The following is a 19,226-nucleotide window of genomic DNA, read 5'->3' on the forward strand; positions in this document are numbered from 1 at the left end:
ATATCGAAGAAACTGTAATTACTATTTGGCAGGGTCATTTTTGACTTTCGACTATCATGAAACTTTCAATTTCTTCGATTGATGGAAAAGCATTATTTCAGATATTAACATAATTCTATGATAAGGGGATAATCACTTTACATGTATGTAAAATAAAATTAGAGACAGATTGATTCAACAATTCACCCAAAAACAGAAACCCCTTGATAGCAACCCCCTTAGGTCGGTGCAAGGCGGGTTGCCTATCTCCAGGCGCAATACTAATCTCGATTAGAATAAGCTAAAACAATACCTTACATTAAGTAATAAAGAACTTCGTTTTCTTTAATCACATTCCAATCTTTCAAACCGCTTTATTTGCAAATTGGCAATATAACTTGTAATTATGTTACGCAGCAAGTTTTCTTCAAACGTGTGCAAAAAAAATGAATGTGCAACATGTTTTCAGTTATCATCGCATATATTGCATAAATCACACGTTAAGAAATATGCCAGTAAAAAAACATAACGAATCAAATAAATCTTTGCTACGAATTACTCATTGTAATGATCCCCTTACCTTTATTAATACTAGATTGCCGGAGCGAGTCAATTTGACTCATTTACGATTTTATTGCTATACATACAGAAAAACTTAAATAATTTTTTTTAAAACATATGTTGGATTTTAACAGAATTATGAAATGTAAATAAATACTAATTCCTTCTCCTCCCCGCTCCTGGGTTCCAAAAATCCATATGTGCCATACCTGTTTTAACGGATGTGAGTCCAGCCATCTAATGTTAAGGATACATAGTTAACGTAAGTATATGCAACGTTCTCTTTTGCTACCTGTTTAGTACTGATACGTTTGTTGCTTGGATCTTAAAGCGGCTATGTCATCGTGTGTTGCAGCATTTAAGCGTTGCCGATCGAACGCACGATAACTTGTTGACAATCTTGTACGCAAAGCGGGTGCAAAAGCATCAATTATATGCTCGCATGTGTTTTTGTTTATATCGGAGAGCTATCTAAGAATTAACGAGTTAAATAATGTGTCAAAGCAGGGATTAGAAGTGGTCATGCGAAAGAAGAAAAAAAAGAAATGCAGAGAGGGGGCGAGATGTTGTCGATCAGACGGAGGGAGGGGAATAAAGCGATGATAGAGGGAGGTAGTAAAGGGAGAGAACACGCGGTGTCGAGTGCAGTATTCGATCGGCTGTAGTAAGCGGTTCGGATCTCGCGCATGTCAGGCCCTCTACGGTATTTTTAGTGAATTTTCGTATGTGGTCATGTCCACGTCACTTTTGCCCGCGCTTTCGCAGCAATAAGCTCGCGTTCGAATCGACACCGGCCGTTTGAATGAACGCGACTCGTACCACTTACCTGTCGTTCGTGAAACATTTGTGTAGGAAAGAATATTTCACGGTGGAGGTTGAAGCGAAAGATTGAAGGAAAAGATTAGCTGCTGCTATTGCACCCTCTTTACGGTAAGTGCGTACTTTTGTCGTTGATAACTTCGGGGGGATACCACCATGCGCAAGTAACTTCACGATACCCTGAAAAGAAAAATTTCTAGCGTTAGTCGCATATGTTTACGACCACGTTGTTTCTGCTTGAATAATCGCGAACAAAGACCAAACCGTAAACAGGCGCAGTCGGACGAAATGGTATTTATCAAAGTTGTACAATATCGTAACACTATTTGAAGAACGATTCATAACTTAGTAAATCTTATCGATTTCGATTATCGATGTTTCGATACGCAATTGATGTCGAAATCTAAGTAGATACTATTTATAACATTGATCTCTTGTTTTTCAAATAATTAATGAACAATCGTTGATATAACTATGTATTTGTCGTTCTAATGGCAATTAACGAACGGAATCAACGTTTCCGTCTGTTCGAGTAAATTAATGTATACGTACGTAATAGTGTCACAGCCCGGGAAAATATTAAGCAATACTCTAGGGAAGAATAATTTTAAACTATATCACAAAGTAGTTTGATTGTTTCTTGATAATGTGTCCGGTTGACACACTTGTTTCGCTTTGTTCGATAATACTTCATACTTCGAGATAAATCGATTCGATTTCGCGACGGTATTACTTGTCAAAGTCTAATGATAAAATTCGCGACTACTTTCACTAAAAAGGGGTGAATGACCTGCTGTAATGACAGGTTTCGTTTCATCTCTTCTAACTAAATCAATAATATTACATAGGAAACTGAAATATTTTTAATATTTCATGCTTTAAAAAATATTCGAACGGTCGAATAGGTTAAGCGGTATTGAATTCTTAAGATATCGAAACATCTTAAGATCGACCCTATCGATCGATCGAAATATTTGAACCAACGAAATTAATTTGAAATTTAGAAAAATTGTTGGCTCTTTATAGTTTCATAAGAGAGATAGTAAAAGTTTCATCATACGTTCGCGGTAATGATTCGAACTCGTCCTTCCTTGTTCCTAATACACGCTGTCCTACTTCTTAATACCTTTCGAGGAAGTTGATGGAAATCGCACGCTTATCTCGGATTTCGAGCAAATGGAAGCGCATTCTTATGACCGACTTATGCAGAGATACTTTATTTATTGTAGCATTGTTCGAAACTATGAGAGGACCACTCAAACCACTGAATATCGATATCAAGATCGAGATCGAGATTCAACAGTGCGCTTGCGTGAAAATGACCGATTGAACTTTGCGCGCATCGAGTACTATGTTGTAGACTGTTAACTTTTGTTAATCACTTACGTTATCACGAAAGCGTTTAAAAGGGGCTATTGAAAAATTCATTGGATCGCAACACTCTTTAATTTGTTTTTTTGTTGTTACGAAACATTATCACTCGATGACGTTCTTTATAAGAAATACACATAAGATAAAAATATGAAGTTAGGTATATTTCTTGCTTGATAGTGAAATCTCGTATCGAAAAGACTAATGTAGCCCAACGTGATCGTTTAATCAACTGATACGAATAATCCAATTGTTCTGTACAAATGTCGTTATTTAAAATAGATTCTTTCTCAAAGACAAAAAAATACTGGATAAATGTTTTAATAAGACCTCGTATTCATTCCATCTCATTAACGTAGTAATAAAAATGTTAAGAAAGCGTAATGGAGTAATTATGACTAATTGAAAGAAGAAAAAAAATTCTCTATGTTTATAATGGATGCAATGTAAATGATTTCAAAGGAGTGAAAAGCATTGATTCGTATCACTTGTTTTGCTCGTTTGGTTGACATCTATCGTTCGGCCAATTAATATTCCAAAATTTCATTTGTGTAAATATTTGCCAAATAAATATATAATGTCCTTGTTCAATATTGGTAAACTTGATTATGCATAATTTCTGTCAATATTACTTATTTGCGTGGTCACATATTGACAATTATTGCTTATCAGCTAATATTTACCATTTCAAAGTATATTTCAAATCATTCGAACTTTATCAAGACTTCTTTTTAATTTGATGTACAGTCATTTTAATTTTAATTTTAATTTAATTACAATGATACGCACGACGTATAGTTTACTAACAATAAACGTAAATAACATAAATTTAAAAATAGAAAATATATCTCATTTCCTTATTGCCAATGTGTTACATTATTTAAGAAAAAATTTCTTTTATCCAGAGGAAGCCAATTACTTTCACGCACTTTTTAACCTACATATACAGACTCCAGTTATTTAATACCTCAGTGAAAGTAACCAGGTGACATGCAATTTCCATAAACGTATTTCTTTCATTGAACAGCATTATTAAAAAAATATACGCTAGAATATTCATTCAATGTAATTACACTTTGTTGTCGATTTGTTTCTGAGACTAGATACAGTGAGTCAAGAGATGAACGAGCCATTACTGGGGACAAGAGTCGTTTCAAGTAGCTCGCAAAAAGTTGCATGACTAATATAGCAAATAGAAGTAAATGTATGCGTTGCATTCATTGTACGCGATAAGTATACATGACCATACAAATTTGAACAAAACGTAGGCGTTAATTTTTTTTTTATTCATTGGAAGTCATCGAACGTTTATTTAATAATGAAATATTATCTGTAATAAAAACATTATTACTTTTTATTAATTGCTTCCATCCATAAATACCAATAATGATGCCATTTCATTTTTAATTGATTATGTTAAATCGATTAATAAAATAAAACAAAAGCAACTGAAATGTATAATCAATGGTGCAACGTGATACGCGTTTCTTTAATTGCAAGAATGTTGGATGGTACAATACTTTTTTGACTCACTGTACATGTACGTCCACTAGGATAAAAGAGTTGCAGCTAATTATTCTTCTTTCGGACTATGAATCACAGATTTGTTATGATGGTATTCCAGAGCCGTTTGCAGAACCCTCCTTGTCATTTAACTTTGTGTTCGTTCCGATGACCCGAGCGAAAGTACGATGCACGGAATAAATGCAATGTTGTGTAAATCTTTGTAGAAAGCGGTAGATAATGGCTGTTAGAAGAACAGCAGATAAATTCTCGTGAAATGGAAAAAAAAGAACCGAAATTTTTCAAAAATAAACGAACAATGTTCGATGTATCTTACCCAGGGCCGTACCTGAGATTTCGGAGGTCCGAGGTGAGCTCCGAAAAAGGGCCCCATTGCATATACGACATAAAAAATGTAGCACAAATAAAATTTATAAAATTAATATTAAAGCTTGTATAACTAATTTAGATTTTCATTTACATTGATTAATATTCAAGTAAACATTACTCTTCAAAAAAATTGTAATTGTTAATTAAACTAATAAAATAATTAAATATAATTATTACACTACCAATTAAAGAAATTGAGACCCTGGACCTTGGGTGGGCCCTAGGCGACCGCCTAGTCTGCCCTGATCTTACCAATTGTATAAATTATTATTACATTTAGTACCATTAGCGTATTTTAACGTCACTATGTATCTAAGTAGAATAAATCAGAATAATTAGTGTTAATCGTTGTTACATGAACGTACTTTGAGTTACAAGAAAAATTTAAAAATTCATGGCTGCCTACTTTTTTATTCATCCGTAAAGTTAACAAAAAAGGGAATATTGTTTCGTTGATCATCGGTGTCGACAAAGAGAAACGTTGAACTTGAATTCATGTTATCCCTTCTAAATGCGTTAACTCGGATCTTCATAATAATTTTTACTGGACTTTCATTGCTGATTCATAGCGTGCGATAAGATTTGTAATGTACTTCGACCAATCGTTATAAATCACAACCGTTGCTTTACAAATGGACCGATCAAAGTGAGCAATAAATTTTCTGCACGAGCGGATTTCACTATTTTTTAATCCAATAGCTGCGGATTGTCGGAAGCTGAACAGAATTATACTCGATAATTAATAATTGTTGTTCCTCTTTTAGCCTGAGATATCCTATTGGTCGGCCGGTGTTTTATTCGACGAATCAAAGTGATAGAGCTTCGAAGCTCTTCGATCGACGTTACTAGAGTTCTGTTACATTCAGCAACAATGATACTTGTTTAATTCCATAAACAAGATTACGGTTATCACCGCGCAGATAGTCCACTTTGTTCTTTTTGAGGAAGTTTACACAGCGATCAACTGTTTCAATGTCGTTCATGTCCTCTTAAATGATGCCACACGCATTTCTCATCTTCTTTGTCTTCTGTACATCAGAGAATAAGTCAGGTAAATATTATTCATCAACAATTTTTTTCTGATGCAGAATACCATTAAGGTTCCTTCATTTATTTTACACAAGGAAAAAAATAAAAAATTATTAGGCCGCCATACTAGAGCGATATTGTGATTTAAAAATCGATCAACCCGAGTTTTAATTTACGGAACACGAATTCAAATCTCGCGCGATAGCGTAATTCCGATTTCTCTTATATCGGTTTCTGACCATTCTTCAAGGACACCATCGATCTCTGATGTTATTCTATATAAACACTCACAGTGACCACTGTGATCGGCTTGCAAAGAATGGTCAAAATTGATAATCTAGATTTTCAGTTAAAAAGTCAGATAAATCCCGATCAGTCGTTTAATAGGGGAGTTTCGCTCCAGGGCCGGCCCTAGGCCTAGGCAGACTAGACGGCCGCCTAGGGTCCCCTAAGGTTCAGGGTCCCCATAAAACGATTTTGCGTCTAAGAACGCAAGAAGAGTAATGTTTACTTGAATATTAATCGAGGTAAATGGAAATCTAAATTAGTTATACAAGCTTCAATGTTAATTTTACAAATTCTACTTGAGCTACTTCATCGTTAACGTAATATTTTTTGTTCCTATCGCGTAATCTTGATAAATACTAGGAATCACGTTTTATTCAGTCTTGTTCTGTATAATATCCTTAAAGCTAACAAATAGAACATTAACGTCCATACAATTACCAGAATTACAAGTTTCATAAAAAAAAATTTTATAATTTACTTGAAATATGTTGAGTCATAACAGGATGTTCTTCACGCTGTATCCTCGGTGTCAGTGTTCAGGGAAAAATTAAGTATGCAATTATGATAATCAAGAAGGATCTGTGATATACGATTTATGTGGATTTTGTTTATTCTCCATGACGTAATACTCGTGCACGTGTTTCGATGAAATACGAACAGAAAGTTCTAAGTCCAGTAACCTTTGTCTTTTCTCAGATGTAGACTTAATTAAATGAAATACTTTGATTATATTTTTGCTATCAATTGTTTTATGCAGCTTTACTTACAATTAGAAGAAGAATTAGACCGGTTACCACTTACTTGGAAATGTTTCTGTCGAAAAGTATCGAATCAAAGTTCTCGAGTCTCGAATGCAATCGATTGGTTGTTTCGACTTTACTCGTTAAATTCGAAGTTTCGAAGTAAACGATAAATTAATGCTTGACACTTTCAACGTAATTAATATTTCCATCACGATTTCTAATGTAAATTAAAATTGATGCTAACTTCTAATATCTACCGGAAGTAGTCTAGATTTAATGTCCCAAATGACATCACATAGCGATGATAGTATGCTTATTGCGATTACATTATAGGTTATATTCTCGAATCGAATCGCTGGTATTTAAATCTCGAAACGTTGCAATGGTAAAGAATCTTTTGAATTTCATTCTAAAGACACTTCTACGTGTTCTGACTAGTATTGTTATTTTAGAATGGTCCTTTCGTACGTCTTTATATTTTTTGTGCAACCTTACCGACAAGGTCGCAGACAATCATAAAATCTACACCTTTTTTTGTCTTCTACACAATGCAAAGAATTCAACTCAGTCAAAAGATTCCAATTTATCACGTTGATCCGTATCATTGTCAATCAATGGAGATTTACAAAGATCAAATTTTCAGTGATAACGTAATCCAAGCACGTAATTATTCAATACTAAAAGTCAATACAATTTTTCATTAAATTTCAATCGCTCTTTCATATCTTAGATTATCGAGAGTGTCAGATAAGGAAGTCGGTGATCTTTGTATTAACCGTTGTACTTATTATTTGTTTGTTCAATAAATAAAATCCATTTTCGATCGAAAGCTTCTTTGTCGACCCTGACATAAAATTCCCTAGTCCCAGATAGTTTTATATATATTGGTCCACCGATTGTTCGATGAATAACAGATTACGTGAATAACTATGAAATTATTTGGCGACTCATCTGGAAATCCCCATTCAAGGTCTTTCTACGTACATATAATTATAGCCGGTGTTCTACCCGATTCCTCTCAAGTTATTGCTTCAATTCGACTCGTGAAATTACACAGGAAGTGCACATCACAATACGCAATAGATTCACTTTGTACCTGTTAATCGTTATCAATTACATTTTCTATTATATAATCACTGGACGAACATAAGACGCTTATAAGGAAATCAAGTGACCTTCCCTTGAATGGTTTTCAGATGTATTTCCAAATGAAAAAGAAAGCGAAAAACAAATTAACGAAACAGAACGAACACGAGAGGGTTATTCTTCGACGGCCTTGTACGGTGTCATTGATTTTGACCAAACTATAGCGGGGGAACAGTTCTGAAAAACCAGTTTAGATATTTTGTCAAAAACATTGTAAACGCGGTAGAATTCCATCGAATTGAACCTATGCAGGACCTTGGTCCTATAACTTTAATGATCAGTTCATGGATGGAATTATACTATTTTTAGAGTTACAATGAAATGTGACGCTTGACAGACAGTAAATTTAATTACCATCTAACCTACTGCTTGCAAATGAAATTGATACTCTTTCGCGCTCAACGTTGTTGCGTTTATCTTTGCAGCGCTAGCGGAACGCTGGGAAATACTGAGAAAAATTTTCGCTATTTTCTCTATTAGGAATTTCTTCCGCTGTATTAGAAATTTCGCAATTTCGCTATGGAACGCGATTTACACCCGGAAACCACAATTTGAAGTGTGGCAATGCTCGAGATCATTATAGATAATCCATCCCCTCAACTCGGCCGCTGTGTGGCCGCTCAATATGGCGCGAACGCCGCTCAACCCGTTAATTACTATTAGATCTACAATTTATAATAAGATTCATAATTCAAATAACCGGAATTCTGCCTACCGTGTTTCTCGCATAACAATGACGTTTCTCCTTGTTACAGTTCTACAGTGCGCTCTATGTTCAACTAATTGGTCGGCGTTCGAGCGTTAATACCCTCCGGCCACTTGACCAGCTCGTCTCCTACGAGGATACCCGACGATGGAGGTATTGATGCACGAAGCGAGCAGCGGCCAAGAGACGAATCCGACCGGCGAAAAGATTTATAACACCGTTAAAGAGCCGGTGAAAGAGACGCAAGAAAATGGACGAAAGAACAGTACCACGCGTTTCATGGAAACCAATCCTGCGGACACAGTTGATATTATGTTCGAGAACATAAGTTACAAGGTGTCTTTGGGTTGTAGGAAAGGTCAGTCCCCTGGAACGTTTGATAAATTATACGATGATGACATCGGTTTTGCATATCGGTGAAAGGCTTTTGGTTGTTTCTAAACGTACAATCAAGTATAGCCAGTATCGTTACATAATTTCTTTTCAATTCACCGAGTCATACCTGGGATTGTTCTTGCAGGTCAGAAGGAAATATTGCACGGGATCAATGGAAGACTTCCATCGAAACGCTTAATCGCCTTAATGGGCCCATCCGGAGCAGGGAAATCAACTTTGCTGGATGTCCTGTCGGGATACAGGATAACTGGGGTCACTGGCAACGTGCACATTAACGGACGCGTCCGACAGATGAATTCTTTTCGAAAGTAAGCCCCGTATTGCGAAAGCAAATATGGAGTAGCTCGTCTAGAATGTAATCCTAGAATTCGGATGATCTAATCTTCTTAGCGTTAGATATTCTGCGACCCTAAAATATAAAAAAAAAATTAATGTTAGTATAATGAACAGATGTTATTGTTAATAGTAGAGTAGTACAGGTGGTACAATTATCATATCATTTTCAAGGTCCCTTTTCTTCCGCAATTGCTTTAAGGTCATCGATAAGAACCACGAGGTTTACACGCTTTTATCTTTTGACCGAACATGGTATTTTGTTTCCTGAGGTCATCTGAACGTCAGTATGTCGCGCAGAAATGAATTTATCTTTCTTAGATTATAACATATTGGTCACACTTAATGAAAAATATCAATGACCTCAAGAAAATGATCTTGACCAAATGATCTTATCCATACAATTTGCTTCCTAAATCTTTGCGACAGGAAAGATCAATGATTTTGAAATGACTGTGCTGCTTATCTTGAAGAACAGAAAATTATGTTTTGAAAATTTGTTCGCTTATTAAAACGTTCTTGACACGATTAATATTTTGTAGAAAGCATTCTGTTTTGTTATTCATTTTGAAACCACTTTATAAATTTGCTTTTAGTTAACTACCATGCGAATAGATAGAAAAGAAATGAGCGACCTACTTTGCATAACAACTTCTAATTAATCCTTTCGCTGTATACAGGATGTTTCAAAAATCAAATACACCATGAAAATTTGAGTCATCCTGTAGTACCACTGCGATCAAAATATTTAAATTAATTAAACGTTAATGTCATTTATATATATGTTACCATAGGTGTAGCGCGTACATCACGCAAGATGATCGTTTGGAACCTCTACTGACGACCATCGAGAACATGAGAGTCGCAGCTGACCTCAAGCTACCCACAAGTATTCCCAGATACGAAAAGGAAACGATAGTAAGTGGTGGTTCATTATTGGGGTCGATTTGTCAACATGTAAATATAATTTAAAGTGCATCTCATGCTAATTGTATTACAGACATAAATTTGGAACGGTTGATAAGATATGAACTTCTGAAACAGGAGTGTGTTTTAATCAAAAAGTTAATTCTGTTAATTTCTTTTAAAATAAAATTTCATAATAGGCTTAATTTAGGATCTTTTTTTTTTTTTTTTAACTTTTCAGTTAATAACATATTACTTTTCTTAATTTTCTTAAAAATTCTATGAAGCTTCTGCGTCACATTTTATAGTTGAATTTTTTCCTCAAGTATTTCACTCTTTGTATATTTCTCTCTAAGATATGTTAATAATCTTGCAAAGATTTTGTTTCTTAACAAGAAATTTCATATTCCAGATTGAAGAGATTCTGGTAACGCTAGGCCTTTATGAGCATATGAACACGCGAGCGGAGAGATTAAGCGGCGGTCAAAGAAAGAGGCTGTCTATCGCTCTGGAGTTGGTTAATAATCCAACCGTTATGTTCCTCGACGAACCAACTACGTAAGTGTAATAGCACGAAGAGTGATATTCCGTACAGGGTATCTCCTTGGTCGTGAACATTGATTTATTATTATTGTCGAGCAAATTTTTTTAAAGCATACTGTTGAATCAATGTATCGAACATCTATGCTGTTATTCCAGGGGTTTGGACAGTTCATCTTGCACACAAGTAGTGAATTTGCTGAAGCTGCTCGCGCGACAAGGAAGGACAATCATTTGCACGATTCATCAGCCTAGCGCGTCTATCTTCCAGCTTTTTGATTTGGTAGGATATTCGCGCGAATAGAAACCAATCTGATTTGCGTCGACCTGAACTGAAATCATGTAAAATTTTAGAAGTTGAACAGATTTTATAAACAACTACATTGAGAATTCAAATTCGTTTAATTTTGTAATTAAATTGTTAGTTAGAATTTTAGTACTGATTATTATTTATGGTTGAACACGATAGGTGTACGTAATAGCGAAAGGAGAATGCTTGTATCACGGTGCAACCAGCCAATTGCTTCCTTACTTGGAGAGTATCAAAGTGCCCTGTCCAATGTATCACAATCCAGCCGATTACGGTATATAAAATAATCTCTTCTAAACATACTATACATTTCTTTAACACGTTGAACGCCATGGGGGTCACCGATGACGGATACTGCAAATTACACATGCCTGAATAATTAAAAGAAAACAATAGATGAATAGAAGATAAATAAAAGATAAATAGAAAGCTTGAAATTTGAAATTTGAAAATTAACTATTTCTATTCTTAATAATTACAGCTTCGTTACGTCCTATAACAAATGGCCATTTTCACTGTGGCGTTTTAATGTGTTAATTCATTCCTCTCTCATTTGTATATTTCAATTTTTACAGTAATCGAATTATCCTGCGGTGAATATGGAGAAGATAAAATACCGTTGTTATTATCAGGATCAGAAAATGGCAAGAATTTACGGTGGTTTGAAAATCCTAATACTCTTATAGATGCAAATGGCTTAAGAGGTATATAAACATCATCAAATGATTTTTAAGTAATTCGTTACGATACTGATGTTGTTTTCTTTCTACCTTTCGAAGCATTGCATCCTCTCAAGAAGAATGGAGGTGACAACAGTCTGCAGGCGACCTCCTTAACGCATCAAATTAAAATCTTGTTGGGAAGGGGTTTTCTGATGAGCAAAAGAGACACGGTAAATAGTGAAACTATCCTGTTCATTAGAGAATCAAGAGAATGATTAAAGTCTCAGTAATTAATTATTTGATTTCTAATTTGTTAAATACCTTGCTGATGATGTCATTCAGTTAGGCGATTCATTGAATATTTTTTTAAGCAATGTATTATTTAATGCTTGTTCCAAAATTTATTCCTCATTTCTATAACTTGTTTATATGTTAGAATTTTATTTGTAATTGTTTCTATATTCAAATGGACACTTTAGCCAAGGATTATGTTGCTATTTGTTTTTTACGAATTCTAATCAATTCCTCTCTATCTTTTTTCGTTTTAGACTTTAACACACTTACGAATACTAGTCAACATATTCGTCGGCCTTATCCTCAGTTCGGTGTTCGTCGAAACCGGAACAGACGGTTCTAGAGTTTTAGATAATTATAATCTTCTGTTTTCTATTCTTATACACCAATTGATGACTACAATGATGCTCACCGTGGTTACTTGTAAGTAATCATTGATTTATATATATCTTAATTAATAATTAATTTTGATATATCTTTCCAGTTCCTATGCAGATGAGTATCCTGTTGAAAGAACACTTTAACAGATGGTACAGCTTGAAGGCATTCTACACAGCCACGACGTTGATTGACATACCAATTTCAATACTCTGTTGTTTAATTTTCACTTTAATTGTATATTTCATCACCTCTCAGCCATTAGAAATCACGAGATTCTCAATGTTCTTTGCAATCAATTTATTAGTAGTTTTTATTGGTCAAGGAATTGGCCTTATGATTGGAGCAGTATGTAACGTAGTTGTAAGGATATTTCTATTCTAACATGTTTCATATCTAATAGCCACAATTAGATTTAAAGAAAATTCTTTGAATTTTAGAATGGAACTTTCATAGGGCCTACTTTGTCCGTACCATTGATGATGTTCTCAGGATTCGGGGTTTCATTAAGGGATATACCTGGTTATCTGAAATGGGGAACATACATCAGTTGCCTAAGATACGGTTTGGAAGGGTAATATTCATATTATCAATATTCTATAAGACTCGAGTATCGAAATCTTGATAGTATGAAAATTAATGATTCGTATAATTTGTAGATTCATCAGTGCCATATACGGGTACGACAGACCCGTGTTAGCTTGCAAAGAGAAGACTGTCGGCTATTGCCATTACAAGTATCCATCGAAATTCCTCTCCGACATTGCCATGGAAGGTGATCAATTCTGGAACGACATCATGGCACTAATCACGATACTTATCATAACGCGGAGTACAGCTTATTTCCTCCTTAAATGGAAGATTATATCCATACGATAAGCCACATAATACGCTGATTAGATTTAGAATATTTTTCATTCCTCGCCAACAAACAATTTTTCACGTGATTGATAAACAGTATATAAAGAATTAAGCATTAATTTCTATGTCTGGTATTGATTAAAAAACAAAACAAGAAAATTAATAATTTCTTGAATATTAATGTGTTAAAGAATCTTGGATGTTGGCATTAATCTTTCACGGTTGAAGATCTTTTTTTTTTTTTTTTCAATAGCTCTACCGTAAAAGGTTAATAAATGCAAGGTAATGATATTATTCTTAAACGATATCTTTCAAAGTGATATTTATAAATTGCTCAAGAAAAATCAATGATCAATGCACGCGTTTACAAGCAAAGATTCTACTATTCATAGTTATGTAAGGAATTTTTGTTAATTTCCAATTACGTTATTAGTGTATTTATATTGATGGGACCAAGAATGCTGTTAATTAGCTTCGACACTAAACTATGTGGAACCAGTAATAGTTTGTTAGAATTATAAATGAAAGTCTGAAGAATAGAAAAATTATCTTCAGAGTTTATCAAATAAGCAATTATAATTTTAACGAAAGATTAATAACAGCTGTGTTCTCTCAATTCTTGGTATTAAGAAATTCGATGATTTAGTATTTGCATAAACTTGCATTCATTTCCAAAAACGTACGTTTATCACTCTTATTAAGCGTGATTTTTAATAACTAGTATTCCATTAATTTTTCCAGAAACATATATAGTGGAAGTACGTTAACAAATTAATTTAACCATGTACATGTGTTCAATTTGATAAAACATATTGAAATATGTTCCTTTTCTTATCAAATTATATAAGAACGGATAATGTTTATCGCAACACGCGCGCCTATGCCGAATGCGGAATAGATTGCTCAGTTTAGCGTGAAAATATTTTTTACATATAAACAAGCGTTATATAATAAAGCTCGAACTGCAATTTCAAGTTCACAATTCAAAGAGTTCCCTAATATACGAAAATGAGAACTTAAATTTACTTGTAAGACTCAAAATGTAGGGTAGTGTTTATTGACATATTTTTGTAATATTGTATATGCTCGTATATAAAAGAAGATTTAAAAAAATTATTTATAACTCTTAGTCGAATAACTTATATAACGAAGAAACGTGTGTAAATATTTTTCTATCGATTCTCAATGATTATATACAATTCATGTGTATTTTTTAAAATAAAAAAATGAAATTTTTACATTTATATTGTCTGTTAATTTCTAATAGTATAAAAGTTGGCTAGCACCATACTCTTAAAGTATTTCCATATAAAAAAAAGAACACATTATATTTAACATAATAAAAAATCGTTACCTTTTAGCTATATGAGCTTTCCATTTAAGTATCAGATACGTACAAACCTGCAGACAAACTATCCAAATACATAAAGCTATTACAGTGGTGGAATAATAAACTGATGGCATATCCATCATTTTCAAAATTTGTTTTGGAGAACGTAAATGACAGTAAATTTCATCACATTGTAATCTTTCTCTACCTCCATCATAGATTGCCTGTAAAATACCCTCGAATGCGTATCTGTAAAAAAAAAAAAATGAAACAAGTAACACTTTTTAAATAATTAATGATATATTGAGACGATACCTGAAGAAACTTATGGCACATAAAGGTTGAAGGTACAACGTCACTTCGCTAAATTTCAAGAAAAATCCAGCAAAAAGTATAATGGGCATATTGACGGCAGGAATTAAAAATACTCCTAGCTGAAAGATTATTTAAAAGAATCTTGAGTTATATAAAATCACAATAAGGGTATAATAAATATATCTCTTCAAAATACAATGTATTGCGTAACGAGCATGCTAATAGAATGCTTCATAACAATCAGTATTCTGAAGGATGATGATTCATATGATTGATTACATTTGTGTTGAACGTAACGCCAACGAGCATTCCCGATGATTGTCCAAGAATCGTTGTCAATACACAAATTAACCAAGTACGAAAAAACCTGTGACTCTCCATTGGTTGGCCAGTCATGTAATATGCAATAGCGATGAACGTGGAAGGATTAAGAATCTGAAAATAATTGATAACGTTAGAAATGACATCGATTAAAAAATAGAAAAGTACCGCACATATTTACTTGCAATGGTAAATCTGAAATAACTTTTACAAAATAGTAAGATCTTAAATGATACCAGTTGTTTAAGTATTCTCGCACGAAGACAGCAGCTTCTATGGGGACTGAAGAAAATAATAAATTAATTAGCTTTGTTCCTTATACTTTTGGTTCCATAAAAAAAAAAAAAGAAAATTAAAACTTACATATCTGCACAGCGGGCATAGAATTGGAAAAATATAAAAACAGCAAAATAAAAAATATGCAAGCAATATTGCTGTTAACTCTATTAGCAGCGATTCCAGAATTATAAAACACTACGCCTAGTAAAAAACCTACTACCAAGTGAGCCGCGAATCTCAACTTTGTCAGAGTCTAAGACAAAATAAAAAAGAAACAAAAATATGAAAAACGTGAATTGATTTTCAAGTGCGCTTATAGAGGTGTATACGCACATTGTCGCGTTTAATACAAATCATTGCCCTTAAGAACAGGATCTTCTGTTCTTGCCAAATACGTGATTGTTTTGATTTGTTATTCAAACATTCCAATTTTGTAGCGGTCGTTACATCCTTGGGTTTTTGGATATGCGTTTTCCATTGCAAATATTTTTCCCGATTAATTTTGTACAAACTGTTCAAATCTCCGCCCCTTTCTTTCGTCACCACCTCCAAAACTGCAAATGAAACTTTCAATTTCAAATTAACATTATTATTACTACCAAACGACTCACCGAACTCGGATATGTTATAAAACTGCGGACACGTGTAGCCTGCATCGTTAAAGGTACTTAGGACATCATCCCATTTACCACAGTAATAAGATCTTCCCTTGTGCAGTACCAATAAGTCGTCAAATTGAGATATCATTCTACTACTCGGTTGATGAATTGCGCAAACTACTGTGCAACCTCCTCTAGCAATTTTATGCAGCAAACAAATTACCTATTCAAGCAAATTATTATTCTGTAGACAACTAGTATTCCTTTTTTCAATGTATTATTGAATAAATTAAGTTTACTGATCACTACAATAGACCTGATACGAAGACGTGCTGTCTAATCCACTTGTTGGTTCATCGAGTAGCAAAACGGATGGTCTTGTAATTATTTCAACTCCAATGGCTAGTCTCTTCCGTTCTCCACCGCTCAGATCTTCCACCATTGTGTCCAAGCAGTTTGTTAAATTCAAACTTTCAGCTATTTCTGTAACCTATCAATTATTTATAAATATAAATTCTTTATGTAACACCTATTCAATAAATACATAGTTGCACGTAAGAAATTTAAACCAACGCACGATCAAACAGAAAGCGCGCCGATCCAGATTCCCGCGCATTTTCAAACGCGCGGCAATGTAAAGCGTTTCTCGGGTGGTAAGCAAAGGCGATAAAGCGAACTCTTGCGGGAGATAACACGATTGCTTTCGAAAGGCGCCACCGTTCCATTCCGCTCCGTTAACGGTGATTGAACCCTGGACATTGCTAGATTTCAAGGTAGATATTATCCGAAGTAACGTGGTCTTGCCAGCGCCGGATGGGCCAACTATTGTTGTTAATCTTTCCGGTCGAAAACATCCTGTCACGTTCTCCATAATCTTCTTTCTTTTTCCTATAGAACATAGATCCTTTTTTTTTATTGTCCTGCATTAATTATAAAAGAAATCTGTTATGCAAAATTTTATTATAGTATGTGTTTATACAATATAGAAAATTTCCAACAGATATATCACTGATTCGAATGCGCATAATTCTATTGTATTTCAGCTAAAAGTGCGTTCGTTGATCATCTGATTCATAATCGAAAATTTTTGCATAAATCGTTATCATCCTTGGCCTAAGGTTTACTCGAAGCTATTTTCTACTTTAATGTCACGTTTAACATCACTGTAGCTGACCACTGTTAGCCACGTATTATCAGGAAGTGAATTCTGATTAACAATTTATACAAATGACCGCTTCAGATAAGCGAAGAACATTACAAAATATAATCGAACAAAAAAAGAGAAAACATGAAAAACATTGATTAAAGTAAAAATGTACAAAAATACGCAGTTGATAAATTCTACAATTTTAAAAAATAATTATTGCGTTCCCGATTTTGACTTGCATCGAGTGCATTCTATTTCGCAATGACCTAAATCAACTTGCATTAAACATGCAACGAACCCCGTATACGATTACTTGACGTTCGAGTGGCGAAGGACACGACTTTCTCTGTCTGGAAAAAATGACGCTACCGAAACAACTTGCCTTTACTGTAACAGATCGAGTAAGAGAGATCGTCGAACTCGACGTGCATCTGAGAAACTGGTCGTCCTTGAGGATTAACAAAATTTTCATTGTCTCTTAAATGAATCGAACAACCTTCGTCTATCATCCTCACTGTCGGATCGACAATTGCATCGTCGCGGTCCATTTCCATTTCGCTTCGTATACAACGCTATGAAAACTGTGTACCCTATGGGAGTAAATAAATACATGTATACACATGCTACATCATTTCTAATCAAGCGTGCACAGTCACGAGTGGAAACTGCACTTTGTCATTTATTACTCACCAAAGGAATCTTTGATCTGTGAAAAATCATTCAAATAATCACATGTAAAATTTCACAGTGAACTGGCATTGTAGCAATCACTTTAAAATAAATTAAAGACACAAAACATTTTTAAGGGATTATTTTGAGTAAATTATTATAAGATGCAATATTCGCGATGCTTGTATAATCTTTGTTTTTCTACACTTTGAATCACGCTTTCAATTGTTCTAATACACTTTCATCGATAAATGGACGAATCCATCAATAAAAAAAATTATCTACAATATTTGGTAACCGCGTGTAATTGATGGTAATTCTTAAAACATTTAAAAACGAGATTCTTCGCGTGATTTGTTGTCTGCGCTTTGTCTTGCACGAACATTATCTTTTATTAAAATGTTTTGTATAACATCGGACGAGCTGTGCGACGCGTACAAAATCGCCGCGGCGACTGATCCGTTTCCATTGCAGGGTCATACTTTCTCACTGCGTCTATCGTATCTTACCGCGCTTGTAATTACTAAGGCCGCCATTCGCTTCGTGGCTGACATACTGGAGCGATAATGTGATTTAAAAGTCGTTCAAAACAAAAGAAAACAACCCGAGTTTTAATTTACGGAACAAGAATTCAAATTTCGCGCGATAGCGTAATTCCGATTTCTCTCATAGACTTAACCTGACCATCCCTCAAGGACACCACTGATCTCTGATTTTATTTTATATAAATACTCAGTGACCACTGTAATCAGCTTGCAAAGAATGGTCAAAATTGATAATCTAGATTTTGAGTTAAAAATCAGAAAAATCCCGATCAGTCGCTCTGATAACTTTGAAATCAAATTTTTATAAAATGCTGTTAATATTGCAATGAATAATTGTCTCAGCGCTTTTTTCTTTTTATTGCAACTCCGTACAAATTAAAATAAATCAGGATCATTTAATATACAAATAATTCATGCGATAAGGATTCAGAGGGTAAAATAAATTTTTTCCTTTAAAATCATATAAAATCTTATTTTAAATTTAAAGAAGCTAAAAATGAACAGGACATGATCTTTTTCGATATTCCCCGTTCTATTAATTCTTTGGTAGATTAAATAGTCGTTCTTTACTTGGACTACTAAAAAACATTTTTAATACATGATCATATATTTCTTCGTTCATTATAATTTATAAGAATGAACGTGAAAAGTATAAAAAATATGCTTAAATACGCTCTGTTTGACCTTATGTATGCTTATTACGTTTCATGTGAACGTAATTTATACAAAATTTCTATTCTTATCGTACAAGACGAAACAGCATTTAACAGCATTAAAAGAATATCATTGATGAGTGATACACTATC

General features: G+C 34.0%; 2 protein-coding genes across 3 annotated transcripts; one reads left to right on the forward strand and one right to left on the reverse strand.

Moving 5' to 3' along the window:
* The first annotated feature begins 1,167 nt into the window (after positions 1-1,167).
* LOC117604287 (ATP-binding cassette sub-family G member 4) lies at positions 1,168-13,465 on the forward strand. Its single transcript, XM_034324180.2, has 13 exons — positions 1,168-1,470; positions 8,585-8,893; positions 9,056-9,239; positions 10,059-10,182; positions 10,583-10,728; positions 10,870-10,993; positions 11,180-11,294; positions 11,596-11,724; positions 11,800-11,912; positions 12,231-12,399; positions 12,461-12,717; positions 12,795-12,928; positions 13,014-13,465. Exons 2-13 carry the CDS (start codon positions 8,683-8,685, stop codon positions 13,231-13,233), a joined length of 1,926 nt encoding a protein of 641 aa, XP_034180071.1. The 5' UTR covers positions 1,168-1,470; positions 8,585-8,682; the 3' UTR covers positions 13,234-13,465.
* Positions 13,466-13,604: 139 nt separating this feature from the next.
* LOC117604340 (ATP-binding cassette sub-family G member 1) lies at positions 13,605-18,605 on the reverse strand. 2 transcript variants are annotated; one of them, XM_034324294.2, is made up of 11 exons: positions 17,897-18,605; positions 17,589-17,796; positions 16,637-16,947; positions 16,376-16,549; positions 16,072-16,282; positions 15,794-16,014; positions 15,545-15,713; positions 15,363-15,463; positions 15,140-15,295; positions 14,861-14,979; positions 13,605-14,794 (listed from the first exon to the last, which is right to left on the reverse strand). In XM_034324294.2, the coding sequence occupies exons 2-11, from the start codon at positions 17,758-17,760 to the stop codon at positions 14,566-14,568; spliced, it is 1,863 nt and encodes a 620-aa protein (XP_034180185.1). In that variant the 5' UTR covers positions 17,761-17,796; positions 17,897-18,605; the 3' UTR covers positions 13,605-14,565. The 2 variants fall into 2 exon arrangements, with proteins under 2 accessions (XP_034180185.1, XP_034180193.1); XM_034324302.2 differs by lacking the exon at positions 17,897-18,605 and having other exon boundaries at positions 16,637-16,979; positions 17,589-17,727.
* Positions 18,606-19,226: the final 621 nt, after the last annotated feature.

This window comes from Osmia lignaria, chromosome 9 (genome assembly GCF_051020975.1).
Source record: "Osmia lignaria lignaria isolate PbOS001 chromosome 9, iyOsmLign1, whole genome shotgun sequence".
In the NCBI taxonomy this organism is placed as follows: domain Eukaryota; kingdom Metazoa; phylum Arthropoda; class Insecta; order Hymenoptera; family Megachilidae; genus Osmia; species Osmia lignaria.